Consider the following 15131-nt stretch of genomic DNA (forward strand, 5'->3'; position numbering starts at 1 on the left):
CCTGCTCGTGGCATAAGGTTGCATTTCAATTAACTGTCAGCGGAATAATGAGCCGTATGGGCGAAGGGGTAATAGTAATAACTAATAAATTAATTAATAGAACATGGAGATTAATATACTGCGTTACATATGTATTGTAATGTACAGGGTAGGGAAAAGTTTGGGCATCCTCCTTATTTAAAGCTCATGTTAACACTTTAGTTTTTCGCGTTTCGCGATTGCGGCAAAGGAACGATATGAAACAACTGAAATTTTGAAACAAAAAGATCACCCCAATACGCTCAGAAGAATGTAACATCACACATGGAGATGTATCATCCTATGTTATGAAAATGAACGCCAACAGACGGACATTTTGGATTATTAATCAAACGTTTTGTTAGTCTGTGTCAATGTATGTAAGCATGTCAATATGCAATAAATTATTTCTTTCATGTACACTATCTTTATTTTAGGAGGGGGGTGCCCAGACGTTTTGCCCACCCTGTATAGGGGGGAGAATTCAAATTCGTGATTATTTCTAGTGTTTACGTACTCGTAAATCAAGCGTTATAAGATCTGGTGTTGCATTTCTCTTGGTAAACATTTAACGTTTAAAACAGGAACTAGGCAGAGATCTATAAAGGAGGTGATATTTTTGGAGAAAAAAGCAATGAGTAAGGAGACATAGTGGAAGTGTCTGGGGCATTCTGAATTTTTACTGAAAATGGTGTATTTTGATGGCATCTGAGGCTGTTTTTACATCTGTTTAATACATTTTATACATATATGGGTACAACTTGGGAGGAATTCGATCTACACGCATGCAATATATTGCAAGTTTTCCTGGGTCCTACCCTTCTTGGATAATTTTTAAAATTCAACTTAAGATACTCTTTAGAAATTCAATGGACCCAAAAATAGTGGATGAAAAATTCTATATGGTGCTTTCGTTTAGAGCTTGTATTTTGCAAACATTTCTGTCATCAATATACTATAAACCCCAACATTTAATTTCTTACTTGTACGTGTTGTAACATCGCAAAATCTCATCTCTTAAGAGTAGTATTTAATACTGTTATAACTTACACTATTTACGTTATATACGAATGTTACATCAAAAATTAAGCTCCAAGCGCTAACTATTACAAAGGGTAAAACGAGTGTGAAAATTAATCTTCACCGTAAATGAATGAACAAAAAAAAAAAAAAAGGCAAAGAAACTGCGTTAAGTAATAAGATTTAATACTTTGTGAAAAATGTTTAATCAGTTATTAAGACATATGTTAAAAATGATCACAGGAAATATGTACTTCTTGATGTTGCTTTCAGAGTATTTGAGTTGGATTAAAGGACCGCGCTAACAAACACAGTTAACGACTTCGACCAGGAGAAGGTGCAGTACAATCTTCCCACTCTAGAAACAGGCATGAGCTGTCCATGAAAGCCAAAAATTCGAGCTGTCCATTAAAGCTAAACATTCATCTGATAACAAAAATCTGTGAAATGCCAATCTACATAAAAAACACGATTTGGGCATAAATGAATGTTGTAGTATGGAAAATCTGTGTAACGAAAAAGTTATTTTTTGTTATGAATCATATTAAGGTTCTCAATAACATTACTAGCTAAAGCTGACAACATTCGGTTTTCTAAAGCTGCAAAGTTTTAATTAAGATATGTTGTGAAGAAATAACAGAATCATATCAGTTTAATGCATACAAATAAGTTAGTGGAATAGGTCGTTAATAATTATACTTTGGTTTTCAATAAGTGTTTTAAAATTATCGAACCAGATAAAGAAAATACGAATGAATACCTCATACTGCCACAGAAGTAATAATATCCACTGCAGACACTGACCATTTACTGTTGTTACACTCTTCTCTGAAGTTAGTAACTTCTATCTCACATAATAACACTATTTAAGACATTTTAAGGACATTGATTCCAATTCGGTTATTTCATAGAGACTTCAAACTGTATTTGTTTTGAACAGACTTGTATCTCCTTCATACAATGCGGCAATTCGATGCATAGATGCCGGCAAACCGGCGCCGTTATAGTCGTCTAGTAACTTCGGGGTTGCTACTATAGTTGACACTGCAGTTTCAAGCTGCCTACTCAGACATGAGAGAAGCTTGAACACCAAAAACAAGTAGCGCCACATTGGGTACGAGCAAGTCTAATGAAAGCCTTTACTTACCATTTGTTAAAATTTATCATATTTTGCTTCTATCTACAAAATAGTTAGTAACTTGTACAAAATATACTTTTGATATAGTGTTTATTTATTGATATTGATTTAGAACTTCAAGAATCATTAACACTTTAGATAGTTTTTTTTTGAAACACGAAAAATATTTAATTTGTTCTCCCATTCTACCCTCAAACATTTAAAAGTACACTTTCTTTACTTATACTATAAAATGTATAAATTCGACAATACGCTAGTGTTGGTGCCGACTACGAATAAATGTGTACGCTCAAACTAATAATATGCTTAAGCACTGTGAACAGTTAAAGTTGGTTGGGTCAAGATCCAATACGTCAAAGCTGGTTCTGACTGCGAAAAAATATTACACACAAACTAATAATGTACTTAAGCACTGTAAACATTAAAGTCAGATGTATGAAAAATATAGACGAGCTTGACATCAGAATAAAGAAATAAGACGAAATGCGTAGGCACATTTGACGTTATAATAAAGATAATTTAAATTGATGAAGTGAGCCAATAAATTTAGCATAACCATTAATGGCTACAGAAGGAACAACATATAGATAACTTAATTAAGACGTAATAGGTTAATGGCAACTAAATAATTCAGAAGATACCTCAAAGATTAGCATCAGCCAACTTGAATGGATCACTCTACATTTCATAGATTAATATATGTAATTGTATACTACAGTGGACACTCTATATAAGATCCATCATTTCAGTAACTCAGTTTACATAATGGATTAAGAGACAACATTTGTACAATTCGGTAGACGCTATCTATGAGATCGTTTCTATACTTTAGTGGATATCGTGTATAAGATCCATCATTTGAATAATTTAGTTTAACAGTAACTCAGTTTACATCATGGATTAAGAGATGTAATTTGTATAATTTGATGGACGCTACCTATGAGATCATTTTTATACTTCAGATGACATCAGATATAAGATCCATCATTTGAATAATCGGGCTCTCCCACGTATTAAGAGATGCCATGCGTTTACTTCACTGGACACTATATATATTGATAGGTGACATTTGGATGACACAGATACATCATTACTTAAACCACGTCATTGGAATAATTCTATAAACCCCATGCAAGAGTTAACGAATGTCGTATGCGTTATTCATTTGATAGCACAACTTATTTATGTAACTTATGCAAATCAGACGCCAGTAGTTAGGGGGGGGGGTAGGCCTGTGCCCAAAGGATGCCGCCTCAGTGGGAGATCGCCAGGCAATAGGGAAGGGCAGAGACGATGACGTCATAGTTCCAAGAAGGCGCTGGTGCCATATAAAGATGTCATCAGAGAAGATGACGTCATAGTTTTACAAAGTGGAAACAGAGGGCGCGTTGTTAGAGACATGTTGCTAGGCCGAAATGACAAGCGGACATGATGCCATAGTTCCTTATTATCCTAAAAAAGGACACTTATTTAAATCTTTAAATAATTTAAAATGAAAGCTTACTGTTTCACTAGTTCGTCTTTATCCATATAATTGTGTTCTATTTTGATTTAACATACTGATTATAGTTTTAGTTTCTATATCTAAGTATACTTTTCACAATTATTGTCCTGGAAAGGACTCAAAAACTCTTAGTTCAACAAGACAACTATTATAACATACATACTATTCATTATTTAAATGAGACAGTTATTATAACCAATAATTTACTTTACATACTTTTCATTTCTGAAAAGGACGACTATTTAATTCTCTATATAATCTAATATGCTGTTTGACTTTATAAGTACATATTTATATATATACAAACAAATATAATGTATGTTACAATATTTAATGTATGATTTCATTTTGCTACAACTAAAAATAATAAATGAATGACTTACTGTTTATCCATCCATTTTTCTTGAAGATTAAAAATGTCATAAAACTTTGAGACTGTTTAATATTAAGACGCTATTTGTTAAGAAATACCACACACACACACAAACAGTGTAGGCATTAATGTCAAGACAACTGTTTGTTAGGAGATCGTCACGTAGTCACACATTCAGTGTGGGGCTGTGAGATATTTCACCTGACCAGTCGATGACAAGTTCTGACCTTTGTTTGTTAGTCACATTGATAAAAACATTATGCGTTCATTTCTACATCTTCCAAAACTTTATGTATATTATGTAATTGTAAAAAGTACACTTAGATATAGAAACTAAAACTATAATTAGCAAGGTAAATCAAAATAGATTGTGTATTTTCTTGTTCTTTATCGTAAGAAACAATATTTTCTCAAGAACAGTTATGTGAATGAATATAAACTAGTGAAACAGTAAGTTTTATGTTAAATTATTTAGAGACTGGAATAAGTGTCATTTTCAGGATAATAAGTGATTTACATATAAAGGTTAGGAAATGTAAAAAGTATGATTAAATATACAACTAATGAATCAGTGTTTTATACATAAAGTGACTGTAGATCATAATTAAATCTAATCATTGATTATATGTTGAAACATGTAGGATGATCTCATCAAATTTGTGGTTCCACTTCGTGGAACTATGACGTTATGTCCGCCTGTCATGACAGTCGAATAACGCGCCCTCTGGTTCCACTCCGTGAATCTATGACGTCATTGTATCTACTTTTCCCCCTCTCTATTGCTTGGCAGCATCCTTTGGACACAGGGTACCACCCAAAGTACTGACGCCATGGATTAACAAACGCCATTTGCATACTTCAGTGCACACTAGGTATTAAGAAACTTCATTTGCAAAACTCAGTTTACAGCTTCAAATTAACGTATACTATCTGAATAGCTTAGCTTACACCATAGATTAACATATATTGTTTTGGTAGCTCATTAGATACCAAAAATTACAATACGTAACTTGAATGGTTCAGTGAACTATAAATTAAGAGACTGGTTAATTCATTTTACAACGCAGATTATTAGAATTAATTTAAACAATAAAATGAATACTAAAATGCAACAGACGTCATCTATAGATATCTCATTCAATTCACAGATCAACAGACATTATCTGTAGATGTTTCAGTCCACTTCACAGATCAACAGATTAACTCAGTGAACACCAAAGATAACTTGGTGTGCTTTGCACAGATTAATAAACGTCACCTATAGATATGTCAGTCAATTCACAGATCAACAGACGTTATCTGTAGATGTTTCAGTGAACTTCACAGTTCAGAAGAATGAGTCAGTGTACTTTCCACAGATTATTAACAAACGTCATCAACACAGTTCAGTAATTTCATGCATGTTGTAAACTAAGCGCGTATCTGCGCACGAACCGATCAAAAGCAAGGCTGTGGGTTTTTACGACACGACGCAGGCACACCACCATTGTGTCGCCACAGAACAAGATACGAGTTGAAATAATGCTCCATTAACCTTTTTTTTTCTAACCGCCTTTCCTTCCCGTTTTACCCACCAATCATCGTAGGCAGTCTCAAAAACCTGTTCGATGAATTATAAATGTTCTTGTTCAAGGAGAAAACAAACAAACAAAAGAAACAATGACATTACAAAAAGGGGAAAAACGATGTTTAGTTTTTTCATAGAAGAAATGAAATCTCAGAATTGTTTTAGAAAAATCAATTTATCAATATATTCTGTATAAAAGGCTGTTTATAGTTGAATTTTCAAATATACGAAATTTACATTCGAGTTGGTTTGTCAATTTCAGGCAAGTGGAAGCTAAAGGAGCTTATCAATGGTAATTAGAAATAACTTGCTGACAGACTGTTAATTCGAACATAAGATACAGATGTATTTTAATATCCTGATGCTTATCAGTTTACAAAAAAAAAAAAAAACAGTCCAGAAACTAGTTCCTCACGGTACACATTAATCAATCTATTTAGAACATAATAATATATTTAACGAGTATTAATTGACAATTCAAGCTTTGTTTAACATGCGTTTATTAGTACATTCTTTCACGATATTTTTCTTTTTCCTTTAAAGACAAACGTTTAACAGTATTGGTTGAGCTGAGATATTTTCATAATTACGTTAAACTATTTTGATGGAGTAAATCTAATAACATGTTTACTTTGAGTACTTTTGCACCGTGTCAGAAATGTTAATTAATTGCGAGTTTATTTGCTCTCCGTACAGAAAATTACCACTTCACAATCTTTATTTCTTTTATTGCTAGTTATTCAAATATTTCTTTAGAATACAATATTATATATATGTCCAAAAGAAGTCTCTCAATAATTAGATTACAAGCGGTTTTACGTTAGTTAGAAAGATTTCCCAATGTATTGTCAGTTGTCAATTAATGTATTGTCAGTGCTCAATACATTTGTCTTGATAATAATATTCCAAATCGAGTTATATTATTGTTATAACTCGAATAAAGGTAAATCGATCCTTTAATGGAAAACGATGCATATATATATATATATATATGTTTGATAAATTAATTTACATTGACGACAGCTTAATTTTTTTTCCCTTGCGGATGAAAGTTATGTTTCAGTTTAGTTTTAGAACAATTTAATTTTTATTATTGTTGGTTATACATACGTACAATATAAACCTATGTTATTTTTTATACAATATAAACTTAATAGATCTTTCTTGCTGTCATTCAATCCTTAAAAATATATACAACGACAGAAAAGCATCTTGATTTTAGTCTCAGACATTAGGTCCATATAAGCTGATTAGTCTGTCTGCGTATTTGATTACTCTTACAAATTGCTACAAAGTTCTTGCAGAACTTTTAAATGTCAGTCTAATTAACATCCAGTAAATATATTGAGGTCAACTTTTTATGTCATTTACAAAGAAAAGCTTTTAAATGAAACACGACTGCACGGGGATTATCTGTACAGCACTGCAAGATCAGGTTAACCTTTTATGTAGTCACATACAATATTTTATTTTCGGGTTTTAATGTAAACTGATTAAATTATTTTTAAATTTCTAGCGTTACAGAGCTGTTTTTTTTTCAATACACAAGGTCAATCTGCACTATCAATTTATAATTTTGAACTAATAGACTAGAAGGGGCACGTATTATCAACACTCAACGCCAACTCTTGGGATACTGCAATCGAACATAGGATTTCATTGTCCCTCTTATACCGATTTTGCGGCAAAGGGACGCGTAACATGGACCCTCAGATCCACAGATCTGCACACTAACTACTAGGCCACGGCAGTCTCGTTACAGATCTGAAATTGTAAAGTGAAGAAAGTAAGTGAGTTGTTTGACAGTTCCTAAAGTTAATGTTTACTTGTTATCACCTTAGTTCACATTAATGTTGAACTGTTATCCTCTTATATCACATTGATGTTTAATTGTTATCCCCTTACATCACATTAATGTATATTTGTTATCCCTTCACATCACATTAATGTTTAATTGTTATCTTCCGACATCACACTAATGTTTATTTGTTATCCCCTCACATCACATTAATGTTTAATTGTTATCCCCTTACATCACATTAATGTTTAATTGTTAAACCCTTACATCACATTAATGTTTATTTGTTATCCCCTCATATCACATTAATGTTTAATTGTTATCCCCTTACATCACATTAATGTTTATTTGTTATCCATTTATATCAAATTAATGTTTATTTGTTCTGGAACTATCTTTTCTGATTTTATCGGAGGTGATTTGTTTCTTTCAAGTGAAAGATGCTCAATAAGCTAGCTACCTTCGCTGTGCCCCCCAGTGGCACAGCGGTATGTCTGCGGACTTACAATGCTAAAACCGGGTTTCGATACCCGTGGTGGACGGAGCACAGATAGCCCATTGTGTAGCTTTGTGCGTAACTTCAAACAAAGAAACAAAACCTTCGCTGTACCCACAACCGGGATCAAGCCCCAAATATTTAACGTAACAAGCCATCAAGCTTACTGCTGAGCCATTGGGGAAATTTTATTGGTTCTAAGAGGTTTTGGTCTCTAATATATTAGTGTTATATTCTGAAATTAGAACATTATTCCTGCTAGAAACCATACACAATACTAAGCTGAGCAGTTATTATCGAAAATAGAGAAATTATTTTTAACAGAGTAATACTCAAAGTCACAAACCACAGCTTGTTTAAGTGCTGCTTAAGTTCATAATTTACGCGAATAAGGTAATTTTTTAATATAATATAAAAGTATTCATCCATTCGCTCAACAACTTCAATTGCCTCCCCCCCCAGTGTCTTGTGTTGCTTTGTGCTTATTTACAAACAAACCAATTTCAATTAAATAAAAGACATTTTTGTGTTAGGTCTAAGACATCGAAGACCCTGAACAACGGCTGCAGATCATTTTTTTGAAGTTTTCCATGCTGGACAAAGTTGTGGATTGTCATACTGCTGTCTTCTTCACCAATGACAAACAAAGCACCAAAAATATCACAAAACCCACTTCAGTAACTACATTAGGATATACAATAGGAAATAAAACATCTAATTTCTTAAGAAGCGCTTCGCTCCATACACACATAAAAATACAATTAAATACCTTCATATAAGTTAGAAACAGGCTAGATGGTTTGATGGGAACTTCGAGCTTGTAATATCATTAAATGCTATGTGAAAGATTTCAGTTTAGTTTGGTGATATCTAGAAGGTATTAAACGAGTTCATTAAGAAGAAGCCTTCTTCTTTTTCACGATCAAAAGTCTTAATCATGCGAAAATCGTGTATGGTAAACAAGTATGTTCGAAAAGACAAAACTTTTATCACGTCATATAACACTTTGAAATAACTGTAAATAAAGGGAAGATAAAATAACACTAATCAGGATTTGAGAAAATAAAACTAAAGATTACAATTATTTTATAAACCTTGATTTTTAGTTCCAAAAATTCTTTCTCCGAGACTTTGTTTGCTTATAATTTTATAATTCTTTAAAAATATCTCAAACAGAGAATTAGTTTTCTTTCAAGATATTTGAACCCTCGATTAATTTTTGACGCCAAATTCGGCATAAAACTTTATTATAACAGCCTAAATCCACCATCGGTTTCAAAATCAACGGGTGTGGAAACTCCTAGAAAGAATTTAAGATATATATATCTTATACTAGAAATTTGTGAGCTACTTAAACTTTGCACAGAATTTATTCACTGAGGATATATTAAACACTCAGTCTATTTAATACCTGTGTATAATGATTTTATGACGCATTCAGTGTTTTTAATTTTTGCCCCAAACTTAGTTTATGATTAAGACTTGTGTTAAAAGTAAGAAGACTAGAATATTTAATGAAAAATTACCGAGAGATGAAGATCTAATTAAAGTGTAACTTAAAGTAAACTTCTATCTAATGAATACATTATTAGCTATCTACTTAAAATACTCAAATTTCACTTATTTTATGATTTCTCCAACTTAAAATAGTTTTTTTTTGGTGCAAAGTTATGTCTCGCTATCTACATGAATTTTGCAACTGGAGATAAATTCTCAAAAATACAAAGATGTTGCTGTAAAACATAGAAGTTCATACAAATTGCTATTAAACTGGTTATTTTAACATACATTTTGCTTGTTTTTTTATAATTTCCATTGTAATCTGTTCCCACTGCATTAAAATAGGCCCAAATTTCCTCTTCAAAGGTAAAAAAAGTTTCCAGTGAATCACGTCCTCGAGATTCACTAGTTTCCGCATACCTTCTGACAAGCTTGAAGGACAAGCACAACCAAATAGTTAGCGTGCTGAATTTTGATGTTAAGGTTCTGTGGTTTGCGTCCCGCATTTGGGGGGTGTGGGTGCCGAGTGACTCATACCACTCTATACGGTCTTAGAACAGTAGTTGGTGTTCGGTGGAGTTGACTAGCAGCATTTCCTATAGTCTATTACAATTTAAAAATTAGAGCCGGCTTGTGGAGATAGTTCTAGAGTAGCCTTGCGCAAAATCCAGCAAACAAACAAAAATTGACAAGTTTATTCACTTTCATCTCCCCTTCCCTCCTCCACACATTTTGCTTCAGACGCTTGTTTTCAGGGTAATTGTAACAAAAACATTTTTTGATTGTTGCTATCATGGGAAGAAAGATAATTTATTATTGTCAATTGAAGTTCCAAGGTTTTCGATATATTTAAAATAAGGGTAAGTGATGTCTATATTTAAACTCACTCCGATTACGAATATTTTTGTCTGAGTTTCGATATTTATAGTGGGTTTTAATTCCTAAAACTTTGGATAATTTCAAATTGCATGTTACAAGTGTAACATGCGCATTCTTCCATGTTCTCGCTGGAAGAAAGAATTGAAGTAGATGTGTAATTCTAAATATATAGGAAAGTTAGGTTTCTAAGTTATAAGCCGTGTATTTATATCAGAAATACTAATTACTAATAATTATCAGTGTTAGAAATATTAAGGTAGTGTTAAGATAATGATTTACAGTGCTTACAATTAAACTGTAAAAAAATAAAAGACGTGGTAAAACTTCTGAATATAAAATGATTGCCGTAGAGTTTAACACGTTTAAGTTTTAAAAAAGAGATAACCAATCGTGATAATCATGTAAACAACTTATAAACTGCAACCTTATCGTATTTTTTAACTTCTACAAATACTAGTTTTATAATAAAATATCTTAAGCCGATATATGGCTCGAGACATGAACGTGATTTAGGTTACACTTAAAGTTCACTCTTTATTATCTCTCAATAAATACTCACCAACTCGTTTTTGGCTTGAACTCATTATAAGAGACTTCGAGAAAGTGAAATTTTATACATTCTAGAACGACAAGCTTATTTCGTGCTGATTACCGAGGTTGTTCTTCAGCTACCGCAATCTCTCGACATCGCCTGGTTTCAACGGTGTCACCTTTCCAAACTTCAATTCGAGAAAATACTCAGAAATGAAAAACTAACGTTTTTCCAAGAAATACAAACTCAAGCCTGATTCAACGTCATAACTACTACTACTATCTACACTACGTGTTGTCCTGTACACTTTATTAAGTAGCACTAACGATCGGCAGTAAAGCGACGTAGTCTGTCTGTCTGCCTGCCTGAAATAACATTCGATTTATCACAGTATAGTGTGTAGAAAAATCAACCTTTTGTTGCGTCCTTACTTGCCGTAACGGGCTAATGTAATGAAAAATATTCCATTACAGTTTTGGTTTTACAAATATCTAGACAAATACTAATCTAGGGGGGGGGGAGATGTTTAGCGAGCTTTGGTGTACTGCAGAGTTAATATACAATAGGAATGAATGTAATAAGCGCGAGTGGGCTTTTGTGTGGGTGTTCGTCTTAATTTTTATTTTGGCCGCAAGAGGATATTCTGTGCACGGAAACTGGGAAATTGACTTTGCTTGACAATCTGTTTACCCATTTCAACTTTTTAACATGATGTAACATTCACATGAAAAATGTTTTGAGGATTATAAATAAATATTAATTTAGAATGTAAATGTGTCGTTGTGTTGCAGAAAAACCTGGAATACATTTACAAGTTTTTCATTCTAAAATCAAAGTTAATATATATATATATATGTAGTAATATGCTGTAATGCCACTTACATTGGTAAAACCACACGCCAATATATATATATATATATATAATGAATTTGGCAGCGGTGTGGGGAAGCTTAAGATCAGAAACATTGATTTTAATTTTCATGATTAAAAAACGTAAATAAATTAAAACTAATATAATACCTAACTTGCTCGTTCGCATAACAGTTCAGGGTTATGGCTGTGGAGTATGTAAATAACATCTGATATCTTATTAAATCAACGTTCTGAACATAAAAAGAAATATAGTAACAAAAGGGTCATAATATGCTTCCAATTTTAGCTCAACAAAATTTAGCAATGTGTAAGTATAATAAGCTATTTAATTTCACTTTTAAACTATTTTGAATGTGACTGTTGGAAAATATGAAGATGGTATAAGTCCTTTCAGTAAAGATCAATGTGTAATTTTCATAGTATTCAAAGAAAGTAACTATTTTTAATATCTCTTCTTAAAGTAAGTAAGAAATGACTCATTCATCTTATACACAACTTACTATACGTTTCAAATTTCAACGAGTAAGACTCCGCACAGTTAAGTGTTTTTCACAAATATCTCAAGTACTCTCATAGTTCATTCTCCCCCTTTCACACAATACGTATAAATTAGTAAAAAAAACCAAGTTAGACATTCACTTATAATGGTAACATTATCAATTTTACGCTGAACTACGAACCCTAATGAAAACGAGAGGCGGTTGTATAAAATGTAAAACTACCTTAAGAGAGGCCGCTAAGAAACATTTCATTGATTCATTCTATAGGTCACCGACCTGCTTATTTTTTGGATGAATCAATATCTTGCAGAAAGGATGAACTAATATAATACACAATTTGTTCGTTCGCATAACAGTTCAGGGTTATGGCTGTGGACACAATGAAATCCAAATCTTCTTATGTTGAATATCTCATTATGCTGTGAGCTTCCATAAACACAAGGAACTTTGAAATACAAATCACAGCATAACGAGATATTCAACATAAGAAGAGCTTCCATGAACACAAGGAACTTTGAAATACAAAGCTTCTTATGTTGAATATCTCGTTATTCTGTGAGCTTCCATAACGAAACCTCAACGTGTAGGTTTATGAAAAATACTTGGAATGTCCCGAGGCTGCGTAGATATGTGTCTGAAAAGTGTTTCATTATATATATATACACATATATATCACCGCTTATTTCAATGAATTTCTTTATCATTATAGCATCATGATTTCCCCTGTAAAAGTGTTTTATCTGTATAACAGGAACAATTTATTAATGCGAGAAGGGTGTGTGTGTGAAGTAGTGTTTGGTAATCAACACAGTGTGTAAGTTAAGATATGAATAAAAGCAATATCACAAATAAAAACAATAAAAAGAAAATTACAGATTATGTACATTAATCGATAACACAAATATAGCTTAATGTTTTGCCAAATAAGGCTGATCAAACAGTGTTTTTATAAATGCCATCAAGAAAACTTTCCCATTTCTTGTCCAAATATATAAGGTTTTTTATTAACCAGTTCTCATAAGATTTTACTTTGACAAAGTATAGATAAATCTGGGTTGTAAAGCAAGTAAATATACTTTATTTAAAAAACCCTTTTCTAGTATATTTAAGCAGTATTACCCACACACAGATATATATATATATATATATACAATGTATATAGTTAACACATTTTTTATATTTCTAACTTCGTACTTTGAGAGACTACCAATAAAATGAAGTGGCGTTTTCCTAGTCGATCGTAAAACATTAATGTGAAGCCCAAAAATGAACCCATGGTAATGAAATAATGTGTATGACTGATAAGAAGCCGGAAACAGAAGTTGAGAGAGGGAGAGGAAAAGTTTGATGGATGGAGCAAGTGAAAAGATAAGGTTATAAAAGAAAAAACTCAGAAGATATTCGATAGGAAATGGAAAAGTACGAAATGAAATGATGTCAGATGAAGGATCATTGTTAAAAGATATTATACAATATATATATAAAAACAGATAGAAAACGAGAAAATTAAGTAAGATAGATGCAGAAAACGCACAGAGTCCAATATCGCTTACATTCTTTATCGTTTTTTTTGTTGTTCTTTATCCTTTACTACTCTTGAAACTAGGAGGTTTTGTGGGTTTTAGAAACTTTGCTTTAGAAGTAAGCAAACAAAAGCTAGCTTTACTGCACTACACGATCACCTGACCATTCACTGCTCGAGGCGATCCTTACGAAAACAAAGCGAGAATGTTTTTTTTCGCAAGTTATGAGTTAGTGACATGTATTAATGTTCTATCGATAATTTAACACTTTTATATATATATATATATATACTTGTCAGCTTTTCAATCTCTGTTGCAGGAAGAATCACACGAAAGAAGGAAAAATAATACTTAATAATTACGTTACATCACTCCAAATTTTCATAGAACTGATTGCGTATTGGCATAGATTGTTTTACTAAAATCTTTAGAATTATCATAGTTAAAATTTTTCTTCTGAATAATTCTACGGTAAGCTGATAAGATACTTTAATGGCAGTCAACAAAATTTAACAGGCTTTGAATATTCATGGTCTAACGCTTTTTTTAGTATTTAAATTTTTCAATGTTTTGTACATTTTCTTTTCTGTGTGGTTTTCGAAGAAAGTTCAGGTGTCACTTTGAGAAACGGTTCTTTACAGAACGAGATGCTACTGTTTGTAAACCAAAGTATCATTCTGAAGTTAATAAATTTCTGAGAAATTTTATTCACTTCCACACCTGTTATATCTTATCATTCACGAAACGCTTTCCTCAGTGATTTTTCTTATCGTTAACATCCCAAATTTCCCTGTAAAAATGTTTTACCTGTATAACAAGAATAACAAACTAAAGGGTGGGGATAAAGTAGTAAGGTATGGTAATCAACACAGTGTGTAAGTTAATATATGAAAAAGCGATGAAAAAGTACAGACTGTGAATATTAATCGATATCAAAAAGCAGAGACTGATGTTTGGCCAAACAAAGCCTAACAAACAGTGCTTCTGTATAAACCTTCACCACTTGCCATTATGATCAAACAGTACTTCTGTATAAACCTTCACCACTTGTCATTATAATCAAACAGTACTTCTGTATAAACCTTCACCGCTTGCCATTATGATCAAACAGTACTTCTGTATAAACCTTCAACATTTGCCATTATGATCAAACAGTACATCTGTATAAACCTTCACCACTTGCCATTATGATCAAACAGTGCTTCTATATAAACCTTCACCACTTGCCATTATGATCAAACAGTACTTCTGTATAAACCTTCACCACTTGTCATTATGATCAAACAGTACTTCTGTATAAACCTTCACCGCTTGCCATTATGATCAAACAGTACATCTGTATAAACCTTCAACATTTGCCATTATGATCAAACAGTACTTCTGTATAAACCTTCACCACTTGTCATTATG

General features: G+C 32.3%; 1 protein-coding gene across 1 annotated transcript in view; it reads right to left on the minus strand.

The window, feature by feature from the left end:
* LOC106464831 (rho GTPase-activating protein 100F-like) overlaps nucleotides 1-10943 on the minus strand; it is a gene marked incomplete at its 3' end in the record, with an annotated part of 59420 nt that extends 48477 nt beyond the window's left edge. The window contains exon 1 of the mRNA XM_022392633.1: nucleotides 10853-10943. Within this exon, the coding sequence (XP_022248341.1) occupies nucleotides 10853-10877 (25 nt within the window). The remainder of the gene's footprint in view (nucleotides 1-10852) is intronic.
* Between the last annotated feature and the right edge of the window lie 4188 nt (nucleotides 10944-15131).

This window comes from Limulus polyphemus, unplaced genomic scaffold (genome assembly GCF_000517525.1).
Source record: "Limulus polyphemus unplaced genomic scaffold, Limulus_polyphemus-2.1.2 Scaffold1754, whole genome shotgun sequence".
Taxonomy (NCBI): domain Eukaryota; kingdom Metazoa; phylum Arthropoda; class Merostomata; order Xiphosura; family Limulidae; genus Limulus; species Limulus polyphemus.